Raw genomic sequence first — 18,464 nt, 5'->3', positions numbered from 1 at the left:
ATGAATTTACCAAGCTCAGTGAACACTTTAAAGCAAGCCTCGGACCTATGGGAGTATTGGAGTCTCACTCCCATTTGACAGACGAGGGACTCCTTGGAAACAACTTGGCGAACGAAATGGAATTCGATGGAGAGCTATCAATATTAATGGGTCTTATGGAAGAAAGAAAGTAGAACTGGCTGAGTCAGCAAAGAGGATGCATTTGGATGTGCTAGGAGTAAGTGATATTCGGGTAAGGGGAGATAACGAGGAAGAGATAGGAGATTATAAAGTGTACTTGACGGGTGTTAGAAAGGGAAGGGCAGAGTCTGGGGTAGGGCTCTTTATCAGGAATACCATTGCACGCAACATAGTTTCTGTTAGGCATGTAAATGAGCGAATGATGTAGGTAGATTTGTCAGTTGCAGGAATTAGGACTAGAATTGTGTCCGTGTATTCACAATGTGAGGGTGCAGAGGAGGATGAAGTTGACAAGTTTTATGAAGCATTGAGTGACGTCGTGGTCAGGGTCAACAGCAAGGATAGAATAGTGGTAATGGGCGATTTCAATGCGAGAGTTGGGAATAGAACTGAAGGATTCGAAAGGGTGATTGGTAAATGTGGGGAAGATATGGAAGCTAATGGGAATGGGAAGCGTTTGCTGGACTTCTGTGCTAGTATGGGTTTAGCTGTTACGAATACATTCTTCAAGCATAAGGCTATTCACCGCTACACATGGGAGGCTAGGGGTACCAGATCCATAATAGACTATATCTTAACAGACTTTGAATTCAGGAAATCTGTTAGGAATGTACAAGTTTTCCGGGGATTTTTCGATGATACAGACCACTATCTGATCTGTAGTGAACTAAGTATCTCTAGGCCTAGGGTAGAGAAAGAGAAATCTGTCTGCAAACAAATAAGGGTAGAAAATTTCCAGGACGAGCAAATTAGACAGAAGTACATGGATATGATTAGTGAGAAGTTTCAAACAGTAGATAGTAAGCAGGTTCAGGATATAGAAAGTGAATGGGTGGCATACAGGGATGCTGTAGTAGAAACAGCAAGGGAGTGCCTAGGAACAACTGTGTGTAAAGATGGGAAAAGGCGAACATCTTGGTGGAATGATGAAGTGAGAGCAGCTTGTAAACGTAAAAAGAAGGCTTATCAGAGATGGCTCCAAACAAGGGCCGAGGCAGACAGGGATTTGTACGTAGATGAAAGAAACAGAGCGAAACAAATAGTTGTTGAATCCAAAAAGACGTCATGGGAAGATTTTGTTAACAGCCTGGAAAGGCTAGGTCAAGCAGCAGGGAAACCTTTCTGGACAGTATTAAAGAATCTTAGGAAGGGAGGGAAAAAGGAAATGAACAGTGTTTTGAGTAATTCAGGTGAACTCATAATAGATCCCAGGGAATCACTGGAGAGGTGGAAGGAATATTTTGAACATCTTTTCAATGTAAAAGGAAATCATCATGGTGGTGTTGCGAACAGCCAAGCTCATGAGGAGGAGGAAAATGATGTTGGTGAAATTATGCTAGAGGAAGTGGAAAGGATGGTCAATAAACTCCATTGTCATAAAGCAGCAGGAATAGATGAAATTACACCTTAAATGGTGAAGTATAGTGGGAAGGCAGGGATGAAATGGCTTCAGAGAGTAGTAAAATTAGTATGGAGTGTTGGTAAGGTACCTTCAGATTGGACAAAAGCAGTAATTGCACCCATCTATAAGCAAGGGAACAGGAAGGATTGCAACAACTATCGAGGTATCTCATTGATTAGTATACCACACAAAGTATTCACTGGCATCTTGGAAGGGAGGGTGCAATCAGTCGTTGAGAGGAAGTTGGATGAAACCAAGTGTGGTTTCAGACCACAGAGAGGATGTCAGGATCAGATTTTCAGTATGCGCCAGGTAATTGAAAAATGCTACGAGAGGAATAGTCAGTTGTGTTTATGTTTCGTAGATCTAGAGAAAGCATACGACAGGGTACTGAGGGAGAAGATGTTCGCTATACTGGGGGACTATGGAATTAAAGGTAGATTATTAAAATCAATCAAAGGTATTTATGTTGACAACTGGGCTTCAGTGAGAATTGATGGTAGAATGAGTTCTTGGTTCAGGGTACTTACAGGGGTTAGACAAGGCTGTAATCTTTCACCTTTGCTGTTCGTAGTTTACATGGATCAACTGCTGAAAGGTATAAAATGGCAGGGAGGGATTCAGTTAGGTGGAAATGTAATAAGCAGTCTGGCCTATGCTGTCGATGATTAGACTTGTTTTCTAATGATTTAAAGATAAGAGGTATAGAACTAAATGAGGCCACAACACTAGGTGAAAATTGAGGATTGTGGCGACGTTTAGTAAATTCACAGAGGCTTGCAGACTGAACACTGAAAGGCATAACAGCCTATAATGATAATGTATGTGTATGTATGTTGAATGATCTATATCACTATGCTTCAAGACAATTCCTTATTCCATTGTAGTCTACAGTATATTTTCTATAATTTGATCAGAAAGCAAGGCATTGCGAATTGGATCCACTGATTGTTTTAATTTCATATTCATTTTTCATAATCATTTGTTTTAAATTCTAGTCAGTGTATATATTTTAAAATTGTATTTATCATGACTTTTCGTTCCATCTCGTACCATTAAGGTCCATTAGGTCCCTTTAAACAAGAAGCATCATCAGCATTCGGGGGATGGTGGGTTCGAATTGTACTGTCGGCAGCAGTTAAGATGGTTTTCCGTGGTTTCCTGTTTTCACATCAGGCAAATGCTGGTGCTGTATCTTAATTAAGGCCATGGCCGCTTCCTTCCCACTCCTAGCCCTTCGTATCCCATCATTGCCATAAGACCTATCTCTGTCAGTGCGACCTAAAGCAAATTTGATTTATGTTTAATGTGTAAGCCATTTATTGTGAACATGAGTTATTTTATATATAACGCTGTATATATAATAAATTTATGACTTTTAGAGATAAAATTTGACTTGCGTCAGTTATTGTTGTTGTTGTTATTATTATTATTATTATTATTATTATTATTATCATCATCATGATCATTAATCGGTACACAATTTTTGTACTGTAATTTTATAAGAAAGTATTGTTTTACCGGAGAGGTAATTTTACATGCATTTCTTCTTCTTCGCCGCGAATTGGTCGCTTAGGCCCACGCAAAATCAACATTTTCTAGCCTTCCTGTTGGCCTAGTATTCCTTCATGCACAACGATTGGATCTGTTTTCGTTGCTCTGACCATGTATGTTGTGTAGTCTTCTCTTCTTCCTCGAAACCCCGTGTGTGAATGATTTTCCAGATTTCATTCCGGTCAAGTAGGTTTGGTGATCTTAAAGCCTTCAAGTCTCTTTCTGTAAGCTTGTACCAATTCTGTCTAGTAACCCTGTTTTTTATGAATGTATATATTTTGTGCGTTAGTCTGTTCATGTCCATTCTTTTTAAGTGTCCCATGAATTGAATTCTTCGCATTTGCATTGTGTCTGTGATTTTGGGAATATTTTTATATATTTCTTTGTTAGGCTTTGGGTAATGTACACCATCTTTCGTTCTTGGCTCAAGGATTTTTATCATTATTTTATGTTCTTTCACTTCGGTTTGGTGTTTCAGTATTCTGTGGTGGAGAATGAATGTCTCTGAAGTATAGAGTGCTTCAGGTTTGATTACAGTTGTGTAATGTCGGATTTTGCAGTTCCAGGAGAGGCTCTTTTTGTTGTTTATATTTTTTGTTAACTGTAAAGCAATCTCCATTTTTCTGGAGTCTCGATTCAATAGATTTCTTTGTTAGTTTCCTGTAATCCATTCACCTAAATACTTAAATTCGTTTACTCTAAAGATCTTGTTATTGCCAATTAGAGGTTCATTTGATGCGATTTTGATGTTGGTCATAAATTTTGTTTTTTCGAACAAGATTTGTAATCCAATTTTTGCTGCTTGTTCTTGTAGTTCAAGTTGTTTTTGTGCGTCTGAGATATCTTGGGTATTTAGTACCATGTCATCAGCAAATGCTAAGCAGTCTAATTTTATGCCTTTCAGTTCTGGCCCCAGTTGGTGGGTTGGTGCACCAGCCATTCTCCATTCCTGTACAACTTTCTCAAGTGCACAATTGAAGAGCAACGGGGATAGTCCATCGCCTTGTCGTACTCCTAAGTCTATTTGAAATTCTGTGCTCAATTCTCCCATAAACTTCATCTTGGATTTGATTTCCGTGAGTGTTTCTTTAATAATGTTTGTTGTTTTCTGATAAAGTCCAAATTCAGCTAATACTTGAAGAAGTGATTATCTATCTATACTATCGTATGCTTTTCTGAAGTCGGCGAATGTGATGACATAATTCTCGATTGATGAACTGTGGAAATATTTCATAGAGTATTTACATTTAAAATTTGCTCTACGTATGATCGTCCTTTTCTGAATCTACCTTGATACTTGCCGATTTGTGGATCCAGTTGAGATTCTGCACAGTTCAAGAGAGCTTTGGATATAATTTTATAGGCTATTGACAGCAGTGAAATTCCACGATAATTCTTGGGATCTGTCTTGCTTCCTTTTTGTACAGTGGATGTATGATCACCATCTTCCATTCTGCAGGGATTTTTTTCAGTTCAGCAGATTTCATCCATAATAGAGCTTTGTGATGAGATTTTCTCCTGCATTTTTCCATAGTTCTGCAGTAATTTGATCTCCTGATGTTTTGTCATTTTTCAATGAGTTACTTATCTCTTTAATTTCCTGTACACTGGGTGGTTCTGAGTCTTTGTTCCATGCTGCTAATTTTATGCCTTTCAGTTCTGGCCCCAGTCGGTGCACCAGCCATTCTCCATTCCTGTACAACTTTCTCAAGTGCACAATTTTTATTGAATTTTTATTGGGGCTTTTTACATTTTAATAATTTGAAAAAGTATTTCCAAAGAATTTCACAGTTTTCAGCATTGTTATTAGTCATTTCCCCGAGTTCATTCTTGAATTGGAGCGATGGAGGGGAATACTTGGTTAATTTTTGTTTGTTGTCCTGAAGTCAGATTCTATATCTTGTAATTTTGTGTCCTCGTGTTGTTTGCAAATCTTTCTTATATATTTAGTGACCATTTTTCTGACATCTTTGAGGTCCTGCCTAGTTTTTGAATTTTTTGGATTTATTGCTTGTGTATGGTTGCAAAAGCTGGACGTTAGGAATGCAAGGAAAGAAGAAACGAGAGGCAATTGAAATGTGGATCTGGAGAAGAATGCAGAAGATAAGTTGGACTGAAATGAAGAGCAATACTGAAGTCCTTAGAGAGATAGGAGAAGAACGGAATCTGATAACTGAAATTGAAAAACTGAAAACAAAAATTTATTCGTCACATTCTGTGACATGAGGAGTTCCTTTGTAATATCATTGAAGGAAGAATTGCTGGAAAAAGAGGAAGAGGACGATCCAGAGTGTCTTACTTCAAGAAACTGCTGCTGAGGATGAAGTGGAATACCTACGATGAGTTGGAAAGCCTCGCTCAAGATAGACAACTGTGGCTGCAGCGACAAGAATATGATGATGATGATGATGATGACGACGACCAATTTAGCCATGCCTTTTGTTGGAGTTTCATGAGTTTGATCACACTCATCTGTCCACCATGTGTGTTTCTGTGTTTTGGATTGTGGTGCTGTTTTCTGCAATTTTTACAAGCCCTGTTTGAAGTTGTTGCCAGTTTTGCGGATTCAATTTTTGTGTTTCTTTTCTAAACTGCTCATTGTCTTTTACCTTTTATACATCATATTTATGGTGTGGAGCTTTCTGAGTGAACTTTCTCTTTTCTCAAATGATGTCCAAAGAGAATTTTGTGGGGTAATGGTCTGAATCTAGATCTGGTCCTTTAAGAACTTTGAGATTCATTATTTCTACGGTGTTTTGGCAGGAGATCATTACATGGTGCAGTTGGTATTCACCTAATAGTGGATTAGGCGAGATCCACGTTTTGGTTTTAGACAGTTTTTCCTTGAAAAATGTAGATTTGAAAAAAGGTCATGGTTTTTGCAGATCTCCATGAGTCTCATACCATTCTTGTTGGTCTGCTTATGTCCTGACCATTTACTGACCCAGTATCTGTATTTCTTTTCTTTGCCAATTTGAGCATTGAAATCACCAACGAGGACTTTGACATTTTTTTGGTATTTTTTGGAGAATATTATCTAACGGATTCCAGAATTCTTCCACTTTTTCTGGGTCGTTTAATTGATTAGCATGTAGAATCTTGTTTGCTGATTTTATTGTCATTGTAGATAGTCGACCTTAGTAGGACTTGAAAGATCTAACTGAATCAACTATTGACTTAGCTATTATAAATCCGGGCCTAAATTGTGGACAGTTTGTCATAACTCGTTCTTCTGGTTTTCCTTTGTTTATTCTGTATCCTTCTTAATCAAAAGGATACTGATTTTTGTATCATGATTCTTGAAATACAATCATTTTAATTTTTCATTCTCTGGATTTGTCTAGGATGTTTTTAAGTTTTCCATTTTTCAAAAGTGAATTTGTATTGAATGTCATAAGCCAAATTCTTGGTTTCGGTTGGATTTTGCTGTTATGGGGTCTTGAGGCACTCCGACTTACCTCTATGCACACTTCTGTGGCCTCCTCAGAATCTGAAACCGTGGGATTTGACCCTCTGGGGTAATTCTCTGTTGAAGGTGCTCTATCCATGTTGATTTAACTGGAGTGGGGTTTTTTACTGAATTTGGGATCACAGTCTGATTGAGCTCAGAGTTCCACTTCTGAGTTTATTAATTCAGCCGCCACTAACAAGTGGATCAGATGCTGTCTGTGTACCGCCACTAACATGTGAAACCGTCATGCCCTTTACTACTTCGTCAAACCATGTGGTTCTTCTGCCTTCTCATTGGGAAATGGATTTCCTCTTCTGCCATTGAAGCCATTGATCGTTTTTCTTTTACTTCAGTTGATCCGCGGGTGCTTATTTAGCAAAGCCTTATTCACACCTGTCCTGAATATCTACAGGATCCTCTCCTATTAGCCTTGGGACGTGCTTTGTCGGGGTTGAGGTCCCCCACTCCAGTGTCTTACACAGGGTTATGTCTAGTCCCTACTTCATTCAGGACCAAACCCCTACATAAGCTAACGAGGCACAGTTTACATGCATTTCATTTTTTACCTTTGTTTTATGTTAATATGTGGGCCACTCATTATCTTAATTCTCTATATGTAGTGGAGTTGTTACTTTCTGAGAACAGTGAAAGATCACAAGTCTGTGTAGAAAATTTGAGTTGTGTATATTGTTCCAGGTTTTTTTGTGGATTGCAGAGGTGAAAGAAGGTACCAGGGTGAATGGGTCTAACTACAATGTCAAGAATTGAATTTAAAACTTAGACTGAAGGTTATATTTTCAAAAATTTCAAATTTCACAATTTTTACAGGTACAAGAACCCCATCATTAAACAAGTCTAAGAAAGACAAGATTAGTGGTTTTAACAGATTGTGGACTTCAAGCCCTTGCTTTACTTTTCCTGAGCTCCTAGCTCAAATTTACAAAAAAGCACAAATTTATACAAGGGCAGAAATCCCCTAATTCAAAGAGCACTTGCTCCTAAAATTACAACATCTAGCCTTCAAGAGGCATACAATAATCTTACTTTGAAAAAGAGCTAACAGGCTCTCAGTTTTCCAAGGCTACTCAAGGCAACATTGCATGAAAATCTAATAATCTCTGGCCTTACAAGGCACTATTTACAAATAGAAATCTCATTACACAGAGTTATCTAGTACCCAACCTACAGGGCCTTAGTGAAAAAGAACAGGTTAAATAAACGGCCCGAGTAAAATTTGAATGGAGTCGAGGACTGAGCTACAAAAAATTTTAAAACCTATAGGGGCTTGGCCGACGAAACAGGAGCTATTCCCAAACTACTGAGGTTGCTCGGATGGCAATAACTTTAATACATTGCAGGAACGAAAGATTTATGGCACCTCAAACCAAATGAAGGGGAGCTCGAGAGGGTACTTCACTCTCTATCCCCGATTTACAGTTAAAGGTTTTATGAAGTTTTTACATTAGCCGGCAGAGAGTTACATTTTTAGAAAAGTAGGTTACATAGTTAATGATTTGGACCTTTCCCTCAGGCTACACTGCGGAGCTGGCAAGAAATAAAGATGTTATGTGGCCATTACCTTGTAGAAGTTCTAGCAGCTGAAGAAGAGGCCGCCCGCCTCCTGCTTGACACACACACTTGGTAAGATGACGATCAATTGCCCAAGAAACAAGAAAATCCGCAGTTTATAAACCCTTGGGGAAAGTTCGAGACCATTCAAGATTAAACTGGCTACAGCCTCTCATGTTTATTGGTCAGTTTAAAAGTTACACTCAAAATCGAAGGAAAAGACTGTGAGTGACAGAAAATTAATTACAGAAATTAGGGATTGGCTAGATTCAAAACTGGCGGAAATAAAAAGGAAATATTGCCAACCCAAAAATAAATGAACATCAATCAATAAAAAAGACTTACGAATACAAAACTTCTTTGAATTATAAGTTCTTGTACCTCGCATCAGGGTGCTTAATCATAGTTTTTTGGATGAGAGAATGTCTAAACTTCTTGATGAATGGAAAACAAAACAAGTAGAAATGCACACAGTTCAGGAAACTTCACAATAACAAAATTACGTCAGATTTTAGTGGTGACATCTTCAGAGTAAGGTTCTAAGTTGGTTTATTTTCAGTTTCACTGTTTAACCAATAGGGGAGTTCTTTTAGGCGCTAGATTTAAATGCGCGGCGTTGGGGTGTACCACTTGGTAGAGTGTCGGCCTCCGGATCCCAAGATACCGGGTTCAAACCCGGCAGAGGTAGTCGGATTTTTAAAGGGAGGAAAAAAGTCCACTCAACACTCCATGCCGTACGATGTCGGCATGTAAAAGATCTCTGTTGGTACTTACCCGACAAAATTAATAAAATCTCAGCCATAGACGCCCAAGAGAGATCCAGTTTACTCTGTCAGCCATCTAGTGGGCCTAGAGTAAAACGGAACGTTGAAATTGATGAGCAGACAGCCAGATGGTGTCAAATCGAAACATCTGCACATGGTAGCTGAGGCCATACGATTATTCTTCTTCTTATTATTATTATGTAATTTTTGTACACTGTCTTAATATAAGGAGATATTGATATACCAGATAGGTATTTTAGTTTAACTTATTTGTTTTTTATTATGTATTTGCCGTGAATACTATTAAATTTCCATGTTCTTTGAAAAAGGCTAGGGCCGGGCTGAGTGGCTCAGACGGTTGAGGTGCTGGCCTTCTGACACCAACTTGGCAGGTTCTTCGATCCTGGCTCAGTCCGGTTTTATTTGAAGATGCTCAAATACGTCAGCCTCGTGTCGGTTGATTTACTGGCACATGAAAGAACTCCTGAGAACCTAACTTCCAGCACCTCGGCGTCTCCGAAAACCGTAAAAGTAGTTAGTGGGATGTAAAGTCAAAAACATTATTACGAAAAGATTAGGCAAGAAATTGATAGGGATCTCCCACTTGGGCGACAGGTATTGAATGTTGTTGCTGCTGTCTTATCAGTACACACTACACAGATGCAATAGGAGTGGTAACTCTAATGTGCCGTGAATCTGATCGTTGTATTGATTCAGTAATGTGAGCGGAATCAATTGAATTGATTCAGTAAAATGAATCAAATATCCCATCACTACTTTGTAGAATATTTGTCATTTGTTGAATCTGTTCAAGTTCCGTGCCGGTCAGAGGCATTCAAAATAAAATAAACTCACATGCTGCACTAGTATACTGTTCTCAAATTGAAGCAGTGTCAATTATATATGGTTTGTACTTGGTTACTGCAAATACTAAAGAAACGGGGAGAGGGTGAATGGGCGCCATAAATCATGCACGGATGTGTGTAGCAGTTCTCAAATTAAATGGTACAACTTCTGCCATTTTGTGGCTTATTTTATTTATTCAAAATAAGGACATCACACTCCAACCCTCAAAAGTATGCGCCAAAACAGAAACCTTTGTTTCTCAGAAATTATTAGAGTTATGAAGGAAATTCATATAAACTTTTTTCTGGTAAATCATATTTTAAGTACACTTGCTCTGACCAGTGTTCGATAGGACTAACTGTTCAGGCAGCTTATTCACTTTTAAAGGGTCCTGGACATAAGCTTTCCTCTGACTTGCTTCACGTTTTCTTTCACTTCATGGCCTCCTTAAGAGATTGTGTGATAAAACACAGAAAAGTATCTTTTTCTGGAATACTCTTATAATTACAAAGGAAATGCTTAGAAACCTTTTTCCAGGAATTAGAATTTTTAGTACACGTGCCGACTCTATTATTTAATAGGAATAACTGTTTAGGCTGGATATTTACTGTTAATGGTCTCAGGCGTACATTTTCGTATAACTTGCTTTACATTTTGTTTCCCTGCAGGGGGTCCTTAATATACACTGTAATAGTAAGTAGCCTGTGTGTTAAACAAAGGCCTTCTAACCCCAACTTGGCAGGTTCGATCCTGGCTCAGTCCGGTGGTATTTGAAGGTCCTCAAATACGACAGCCCCGTGTCGGTAGATTTACTGGCACGTAAAAGAACTCCTGCAGGATTAAATTCCAGCACCTCAGCGTCTCCGAAGACCTTGAAAAGTAGTTAGTGGGACGTAAAACAAATAACATTATTATTATTATTATTATTATTATTATTATTATTATTATTATTATTATTAAACAAAGGTTCCAGTTGAATGCTTGCAAATTTGAGCACGGTCCATCAAGTAGTTTTTACATGAAAGAATCCTAGTCAAAGAAACCAAAGATAAATCACGCTCCAAAATACAGCAAACTGAGTGCGTTGGTCGAGTGGTTAGGGTCGTTCAGCTGTGAGCTTTCATTTGGGAGATGGAGGGTTTGAATCCCACCATCAGCAGCCCTGAAGATGGTTTTCTGTGATTTCCCATTTTCACACGACGCAAATGCTGGGGCTGTACCTTAAGTCAAACTCCAGAGATACAAAGATCTTTTTACCTAATGCATGGATTTTCATGAAACTTTGTGGGAATGTCACCTACATAAAAGTAGAAATATCACGAACATTTCATTCATATACAATTAATAGTTTTTCCAAAATATATTTTCTTGAAATTTTTAAATCCATTTTTTGATGAAATTTAATTAACATATTATGTAAATTCGTACTTACGTAGGTAATACTTCTTTTAAAATCACTACATATTGATTTTTCTGTACATAATTTATATAAGGAGATATATCGTACTGAAGTTTGTATAATTTTTATGTTCTGAAATTTTGGACTTAAAAGTCCTGACTACTTGAAAAAATTCAAGTCCTGACTACTTGAAAAAATTCTGCTTTCAAAAATTCCATATGCAGGTTTCTTAATATAGCTGTGATACATATACCATACAAATCTTGTTACACTTGGCAGAATATTATGGGAGAAAAATGGGATTTAAATAAAAAATTACAATTGGCAAACAAAGCATTATGACAGTGATAAATTGTTTGAATTCAGTGGAATAACTTCCTGACAAGAGAAAAGAAAATGAATCCTTTCATTTTCAGTCATTAAAATTTCACCAAAATATTGATTTTTATCTCCAGAGTGTAGCCTTAATTAAGGCCAATTCCTGCCTAGTCTTAACTCTTTCTGACCTTTGCATCGCCGAAAACCTTTTGTGTGTTAGCGCGAAAGAAACAAAACAAAAACAGCAAAAACCTTTTTCTCTCTCACTATTAGACATACAAAGAAAATTCGTATAAAACTTTTTTTGGGAAATCAAATTTCAGGTACACAATTATTCACTGCTGAGGCAGTGTATTTAATTTTAAGGGTCTCAAGCGTATGTTTCCCTCTGACTTGCTTCACATTTTCTTTCGCTACATAGCCCATTTAAAATATAGCATGATAGTAAGTAGCCTGTGTATTAACCAAAGGTATCAGCTATAAACTTGCCAAATTTGAGCTTTATCAGTCAAGTAGTTTTTACATGAAAAAAACACAGACTGGAAAACATACATACTTTGAGATCTATTATTTGGCTGAAGATCAATTTGGATTTAGGCGGAATAGAGGCACACAAGAAGCTATTCTAACGTTACGACAGGTTATACACAAAATTCTAGATGTAAAAAAACCTTTGTTTATTGCATTCGTGGATTTAGAAAAAGCTTTTGATAATGTGAACTGGAATATGTTAATGAAGATTATGACTAGTGTTGGTCTAGATTTTAGAGATAGACGAATAGTATACGAACTCTATAACAACCAAAGAGGCATCATGAACATAAATGGTGAAGTATGGGAGGCTTATATAAAGAAAGGAGTACGACAGGGTTTGTAATTTGTCACCAGTGCTGTTCAACCTGTATATTGAGAAAGCCATTGAGGAATGTAAAGAGGAAATGGAAGGGATAAAGATAAATGGAGTAGAAATAAGAATGATAAGATTTGCTGATGACATAGCTGTCATAGAGGAGAACGAAGAGAAACTACAAAATGCATTAATAAGAATGAATAAGATATTGAGAGATAAGTATAACATGAAAATTAATACAAAAAAGACCGAAATTATGGTATGCAACCGCCAGCATATTGCAATCGACATCAGAATTAGTGATATACCACTAAGGCAAGTAAATGTCTTTACCTACTTAGGAATAAAATCACTCCAGATGGCAAAAGTTCAGTCGACATAAAGAGCAGAATTTCCCAAGCAAAAATTGCTTTTTACAAGAAATGGATACTACTTACATCAAGGACTTTAAATGTGGAGACCAAGAAGAGATTTATTAAGTGCTATGTCTGGAGTGTGGCCTTGTATGGTTCAGAAACTTGGACTATTAGTGCACGTGATAAGAAACGTTTGGAAGCATTTGAGATGTGGTGCTGGAGGAGGATGGAAAAGATCTCATGGACAGAAAAACTCACCAATGAAGAAGTTCTTCGACGAATAGGCGAAAAAAGATCCTTTTTAGCAACAATAAGGAAAAGAAGAGACCAGTTAATTGACCATCTCTATAGGCACAATGGTTTCATAGTTAATGTCATGGAAGGAATGATTCAAGGTAAAAGAGGAAGAGGAAGACCTAGACTGCAATATTCAAGACAGATCAGAGATGACGTAGGAACAGGCTCATATGTGGAAATGAAGAGATTAGCAGATTACAGAGAAGAGTGGAGAAGACGAATTGCTGCCAACCAATCTTAGGATTGAGAATTAAGAAGAAGAGATTGCTGCCATTTTTTTTCTTTAAATCAAGGTTTTCGCAGGAACCGTTTGGTATTTCGGGATGATACATAGTCTATGATACCTGGAATGATATTATCTTTCATATGGTGAAAGACATTTCAAAATTGGTCCGGTAGTTTCTGAGATTACCCGTTACATATACACAAATTAACGTTCTCTCTCTTTATTTATTAGTATAAGTATAGGTGCGTTCCTTTCCATGTTTCATTATCTCTGTATTTGAGAATTATTAGTATACCAACTGGTAGTTTGTCATCTATATCATTGAGAATTATTAGTATAACAACTGGTAATTTGTAATCTATATTGCTCTCTCTCATGATTTTAAGATGTTTTCCAGTGTTTTATTAATTATACCAGGTGGTCCACCAGCTCTTTATGATTCAGTTTTATGCTTCCCTTCACATTTACTACAATTCTGAAAGACATCGGCCCCTCTCCGTAAACCAGAGTAATATAAGGAGATGTGTGTTTATGGGCTAGAAGATAGCAGGCATCATGAGCGCCACTGTTAATTCATTATGGGTATCTCGTATGAAACCGTAAAATGAGTACAGGTATGCAGTCATGTACTTAAAAACAGGAGGTGGATGCACAGACCGGGAGCACGGTACTGTATAGGCTGAGAAGTAGGTGCCGTAGATCAAGTGTCACAGTAGGTCACATGGCAAGCTGGTGGGGAGATACGTGATAGTGGACGGTGCTCGAGGTAGGAATCCCACATAAGAATTTCTTTTAACAGCCAGTTGCCTGGGATGTGATATGGTTGCATACTTGATAGCTTTCAAGGACTAATTTGTTTATTTGACCCTGTAAAAGACTGTATATATCGTTGCATTGGGTATGGTGCTGAGTTGGACAAGGATGAGGAGATGATGATCTGTGGCCAGTTAGCTATGTCGTACATGTTCCAAGCTTTGTAGACCACAGGTAGGGCAAAGTATGCTCCATTGGAACGATAACAGCATGCGATGACATGTAAGTATGTAGCTGTGCGAACTCCCCTCCTTTGAAGCAACTAACAAAACAGTTTATTCACTGCCTCAAGATGAATTCCAGCGATGAGTATGTGGATATATTATTTATCTATGGAGAAGCTAGGCAGAATGCATACCAGGCACAATGCCTGTACCAAGAACGCTATCGGAATAGGCAACAAGCGACGGGCATGACATTTCAGAGTGTGGAAAGACGCCTTCGGGATACTGGATCCCTGGGAAGGATGACACAAGTGAAGTAGATTAATATAACTTGTAAAAACAATATTCTTTAACCCGTGGGTAAATCATGGAAATATCGATTATTATTATTATTATTATTATTATTATTATTATTATTATTATTATTATTATTATTACTTGTGAGGTGTGGCTCTGAAGTTGTTTACATCTATTAGTATTACTATTATTGTCAGGACTTTATTTGGTATAAATCACAATCGTATTATTTGTGAGGTTATGTCATGAAACATCTGCTGTATATATATTAATATGAGTTTATTTAATGTAAGAACATGTAATTAATAGTATATAATTTATTATTACCTGTTTATATGATGTATAATCCACTGCCATATTGTGCAACACACTGTAATAGTCTAGAACAACGCAGTGTGCGACTCGAATTGTGTAGAAACTTCCTTACGTTGTAAATAGGCTATTGGAGACTCTCGAATTTATGAGAAAACATATCATACTCTTCTAGAAGCCTGGCCAGGCAATGTATATAGAGAGGCAGTCTTGAGGGTAGAGCGGAGTTGTTTTTACGAGACTTGTGGAAGTCATGTTAGCCAGGTGTTTGAAGTAAAGTATGTAAACATTGTTGGGTTGGTAGTTGGTTGGCATGCAAGTGTTGCAGTCTTCTTCTTATTCTTTGCAGTCAAGTGTTTGTTTCAAGATGGCAGTTCATTGGTGCGTGTGTACAGAATATGTGTAAATAACTTCTAAATAAAACAGTGTACACAATTGACAGTATTTTGTGGATACATCAAGGACACGGCCTGTTCGAGATCATTCTGTGACGTCTGCTGACAATGAGGAGATTGTGCTTTACGCTATCCGGCGTAACCCTCATACTATCACATGGGCCATTGCAGAGGAGATGAACAACAGCCAAGCGCCTGTTATGCGGATATTGCATTATTGCATACCCACCGGTTTCACCTGTACCATCTGCACTTACACCAGGAGCTCCATGGTCATGATTTTGATGCCCAAGTGGCGTTTTGTCAATGGATCCTACAGCATGTGGACACTGATCCTGCTTTTCTAGCGACTCTCCTATTTACAGACGAAGCATGATTGTACAACAATGGAACCGTTAATTGTCATATTATGCATTACTGGAGTGTGGGCAATCACCATTGGGTGCGACAGACAGCTTTTCAGGTACAGTGGGGCATGAATGTATGGTGTGGAATTATGGGAGATCACCTCATCAGTCCCCATTTCTTTGTGGGCCATCTGACCAGCCAACGCTATCTGTGGTTTCTCCTAGATGAACTACCACCGTTTTTGGAACATGTGCCAGTCATTGACCGCTGCAGGATGTGGTTTCAACATGACGGAGCTCCACCGCACGCAGTGGTGGTCATCTGGAACCATCTCCATGCGACATATCCCGATAAATTGATAGGAAGTGGAGGACCTGTCCCCTGGCCTACCATATCGCCCGATCGTATGCCCCTGGTTTTTTCTGTGGGGCCATGTAAAACAATTGGTGTATGCACAGGAGCCGGCCAGTCCTTATCACCTTAGATAGCTCATCACTGAGGCATGCTGATCCGTTTTGCCAGAGATGTTGCAATGGGCCAGACGGTCCTTACAACATCGCGCGCAGCTCTGTATCGACCACAAAGGTCGTCAGTTCGAGCAGGTGGTGTGTTAAATGGTGTGGATAACTGAAATCCTGTCACATGTTTCCTTGCCTCTGTCAACCCAGCTCTATAACAACGAACCTTTTCAGGGCCAAATAAACATATCAGTCTGTGAAAAATACTGGTATTAAGTATATAACATTGCCACATCCCAGGCAACTGGCTGTTAAAAAAATTCTTATGTGGGATTCAAACCTCCTACATCGAGCGCTGTCCACTATCACGTATCTCCCCACCGGCTTGCCATGTGAGCTACTGCGACACTTGACCTACAACGCCCACTTCCTAGCCTATACAATATCGTGCTCCTGGTCTGTGCGTCCACCTCCTGTTTTAAAGTACATGTTCTGAGTATACTCGTTTCATGAGTTCATTCGAGGTACCCATAATGAATTAATAGTGGCGCTCACGATTCCTGCTGTCTTCTAGCCCTTAAACACACATCTCGGTATATTACCCCGGTATAGAGCGAGGGACCGATGTTTTTCAGAATTGTAGTAAATGTGATGGGATGCATAAAACTGGATTGCAAGGGGCTCGTGGATCACTCGGTATATGGCTGATGGTGACCACAAATGGTCAAATCATGTAGGCCTACCTAAAACATAACACGTCCAAACTTATTTCTTAAATTGTTTAAGTGTTGGTCTACAAAGTATTGAAAGGTGGACCAAAAAACTCATTTTTTTCCTAACCCTACGTAAAGGTGTGATCATGCAAAATCATGTTGACGGTTAATGTCCAGGATTTGTTGTTCTGAACATGGTAGAGCCTTATTGCTTCAAAATAGCTAGCACTTTCTTTTTCTCATCAGATTTTTACTAATGTTTTTACTATGACATGCTCACCAATTATATGTTTTAACTGTGATTTCAGAAAATAAGGAAGATAAATCCATTAAGAGGAGCCGCTCTAAGTTTGCTGTACAAAGGGAGCATGCCATTAAAAATAAAGCTGTTTTGTCCATTGAAAGTAAGTATTTAATTTTATAAATTTGTTCCTTGCTTTGTTTTACAATCTGTGTTGTAAACTTTTCCTTGATGCATCACACTCTGTGAACTTCATTGTACATTTATGTCTGTTTAGTATGGTAAGACAAGGAAAGGAAGATGTTGTAGGGCCCTTTGGATATGGAAATGTGAATCCAGAAGGCGAGTTGTTGGTGGATTTTTTCATGAGGAACCAAATGATTCTTGGAAACACCTGGTTTAGGAAGAGGAACAGTCGGAAGATTACAAGGTATGCTTGGGGAGACAGACAAACAAAGACCATGATTGATTATATAACTTAATAATCAGGAAAGAACACCGGAAGAACCTTTTAGATTTTACAGCCATGCCTGAAGAAGCCTTTGGTAGAGATCATAGAGTGGTGATAGGAAAATAGAAAGTGGGATTGAAAAACTGCCATTAAGAAGGGAGAACAGAATAAAAGTATGGAAGTTGAAGGAGAAAAATCATACAAGAAGAAATTTCAAAGGGAAATAATACCCTTGGTACCCAGGACGGAGATCGGGAATGTTGAAGATAAATGGAAAAGATTTAAGTAAGCTCTGGTTGGATGTGCAGAAAAGGTATGTGGTAGGACATCAGGAAATGTGAAAGACAGAGAGATACACTGGTGGAATGACAGGGTAAAGATTAAAGTGAAGGAAAAGAAAATGGCATTGAAAGCATGGAAAACATTTAAGAGTGAAGAAAGTAGAAAATATGTGTAGGGAAAGAATTTGGCCAAGGAAGAAAAGAGGAAAAGCTGGGACTTATGTACACAGAAATTGAGAGATGATATGCAGGGCAGCAAGAAATTATTCTATGGTATCTTAAGAAACAAAAAGAGAGATCAAGGAAACACCAGATTTGTGAAGGACGAAGGAGGCATGATATTAACAAAGCCAGAAGAAATAAGAAATACATGGAGAGAGTATTTTCAGAAGTTGCTGAAGAGGAGAACTAATGGCAGTCATTCAATGGACAACCAGGAGAGGCAATTAGTTGATGAAGAAATGGATAAAGAAATTACAATGAATGAAATTGAATCGTGCAGTCGAGTAAGGAACTAAGTCAGATTTTGCTACTTTTCAGGAGAGCAAAAAAACTGATTTTCTTCGACACGCTTCAATGAATAATTCTCATTATTTTATATAATATTTAGTTCAGTGATAGATATGTAACGGAGGTAACAGGAAAATGTTCAAGAAAAATTTATAAATTTTATGACCGTTTGAACTTTTTTGACTTAGTTCCTTTCTCCAATAATACCGGAAAAAATTTTGAGTTTGGGAATAAATCTCTCATACAAACTACACCAACATTTGTTATAT

The 18,464-nt window shown here is 38.1% G+C and overlaps 1 protein-coding gene across 1 annotated transcript in view; it reads left to right on the top strand.

Annotated features, from left to right (window-relative positions):
* Nucleotides 1-18,464, top strand: part of LOC136866038 (RNA polymerase II-associated protein 1) — a 379,305-nt gene that overhangs the window by 49,021 nt on the left and 311,820 nt on the right. Inside the window, exon 2 of the mRNA XM_067142667.2 lies at nucleotides 17,021-17,116. Coding sequence (XP_066998768.2) covers nucleotides 17,021-17,116 — 96 coding nt within the window. The remainder of the gene's footprint in view (nucleotides 1-17,020; nucleotides 17,117-18,464) is intronic.

This window comes from Anabrus simplex, chromosome 1 (genome assembly GCF_040414725.1).
Source record: "Anabrus simplex isolate iqAnaSimp1 chromosome 1, ASM4041472v1, whole genome shotgun sequence".
In the NCBI taxonomy this organism is placed as follows: Eukaryota; Metazoa; Arthropoda; class Insecta; order Orthoptera; family Tettigoniidae; genus Anabrus; species Anabrus simplex.
This window is presented reverse-complemented; position numbering and strand designations above follow the sequence as displayed.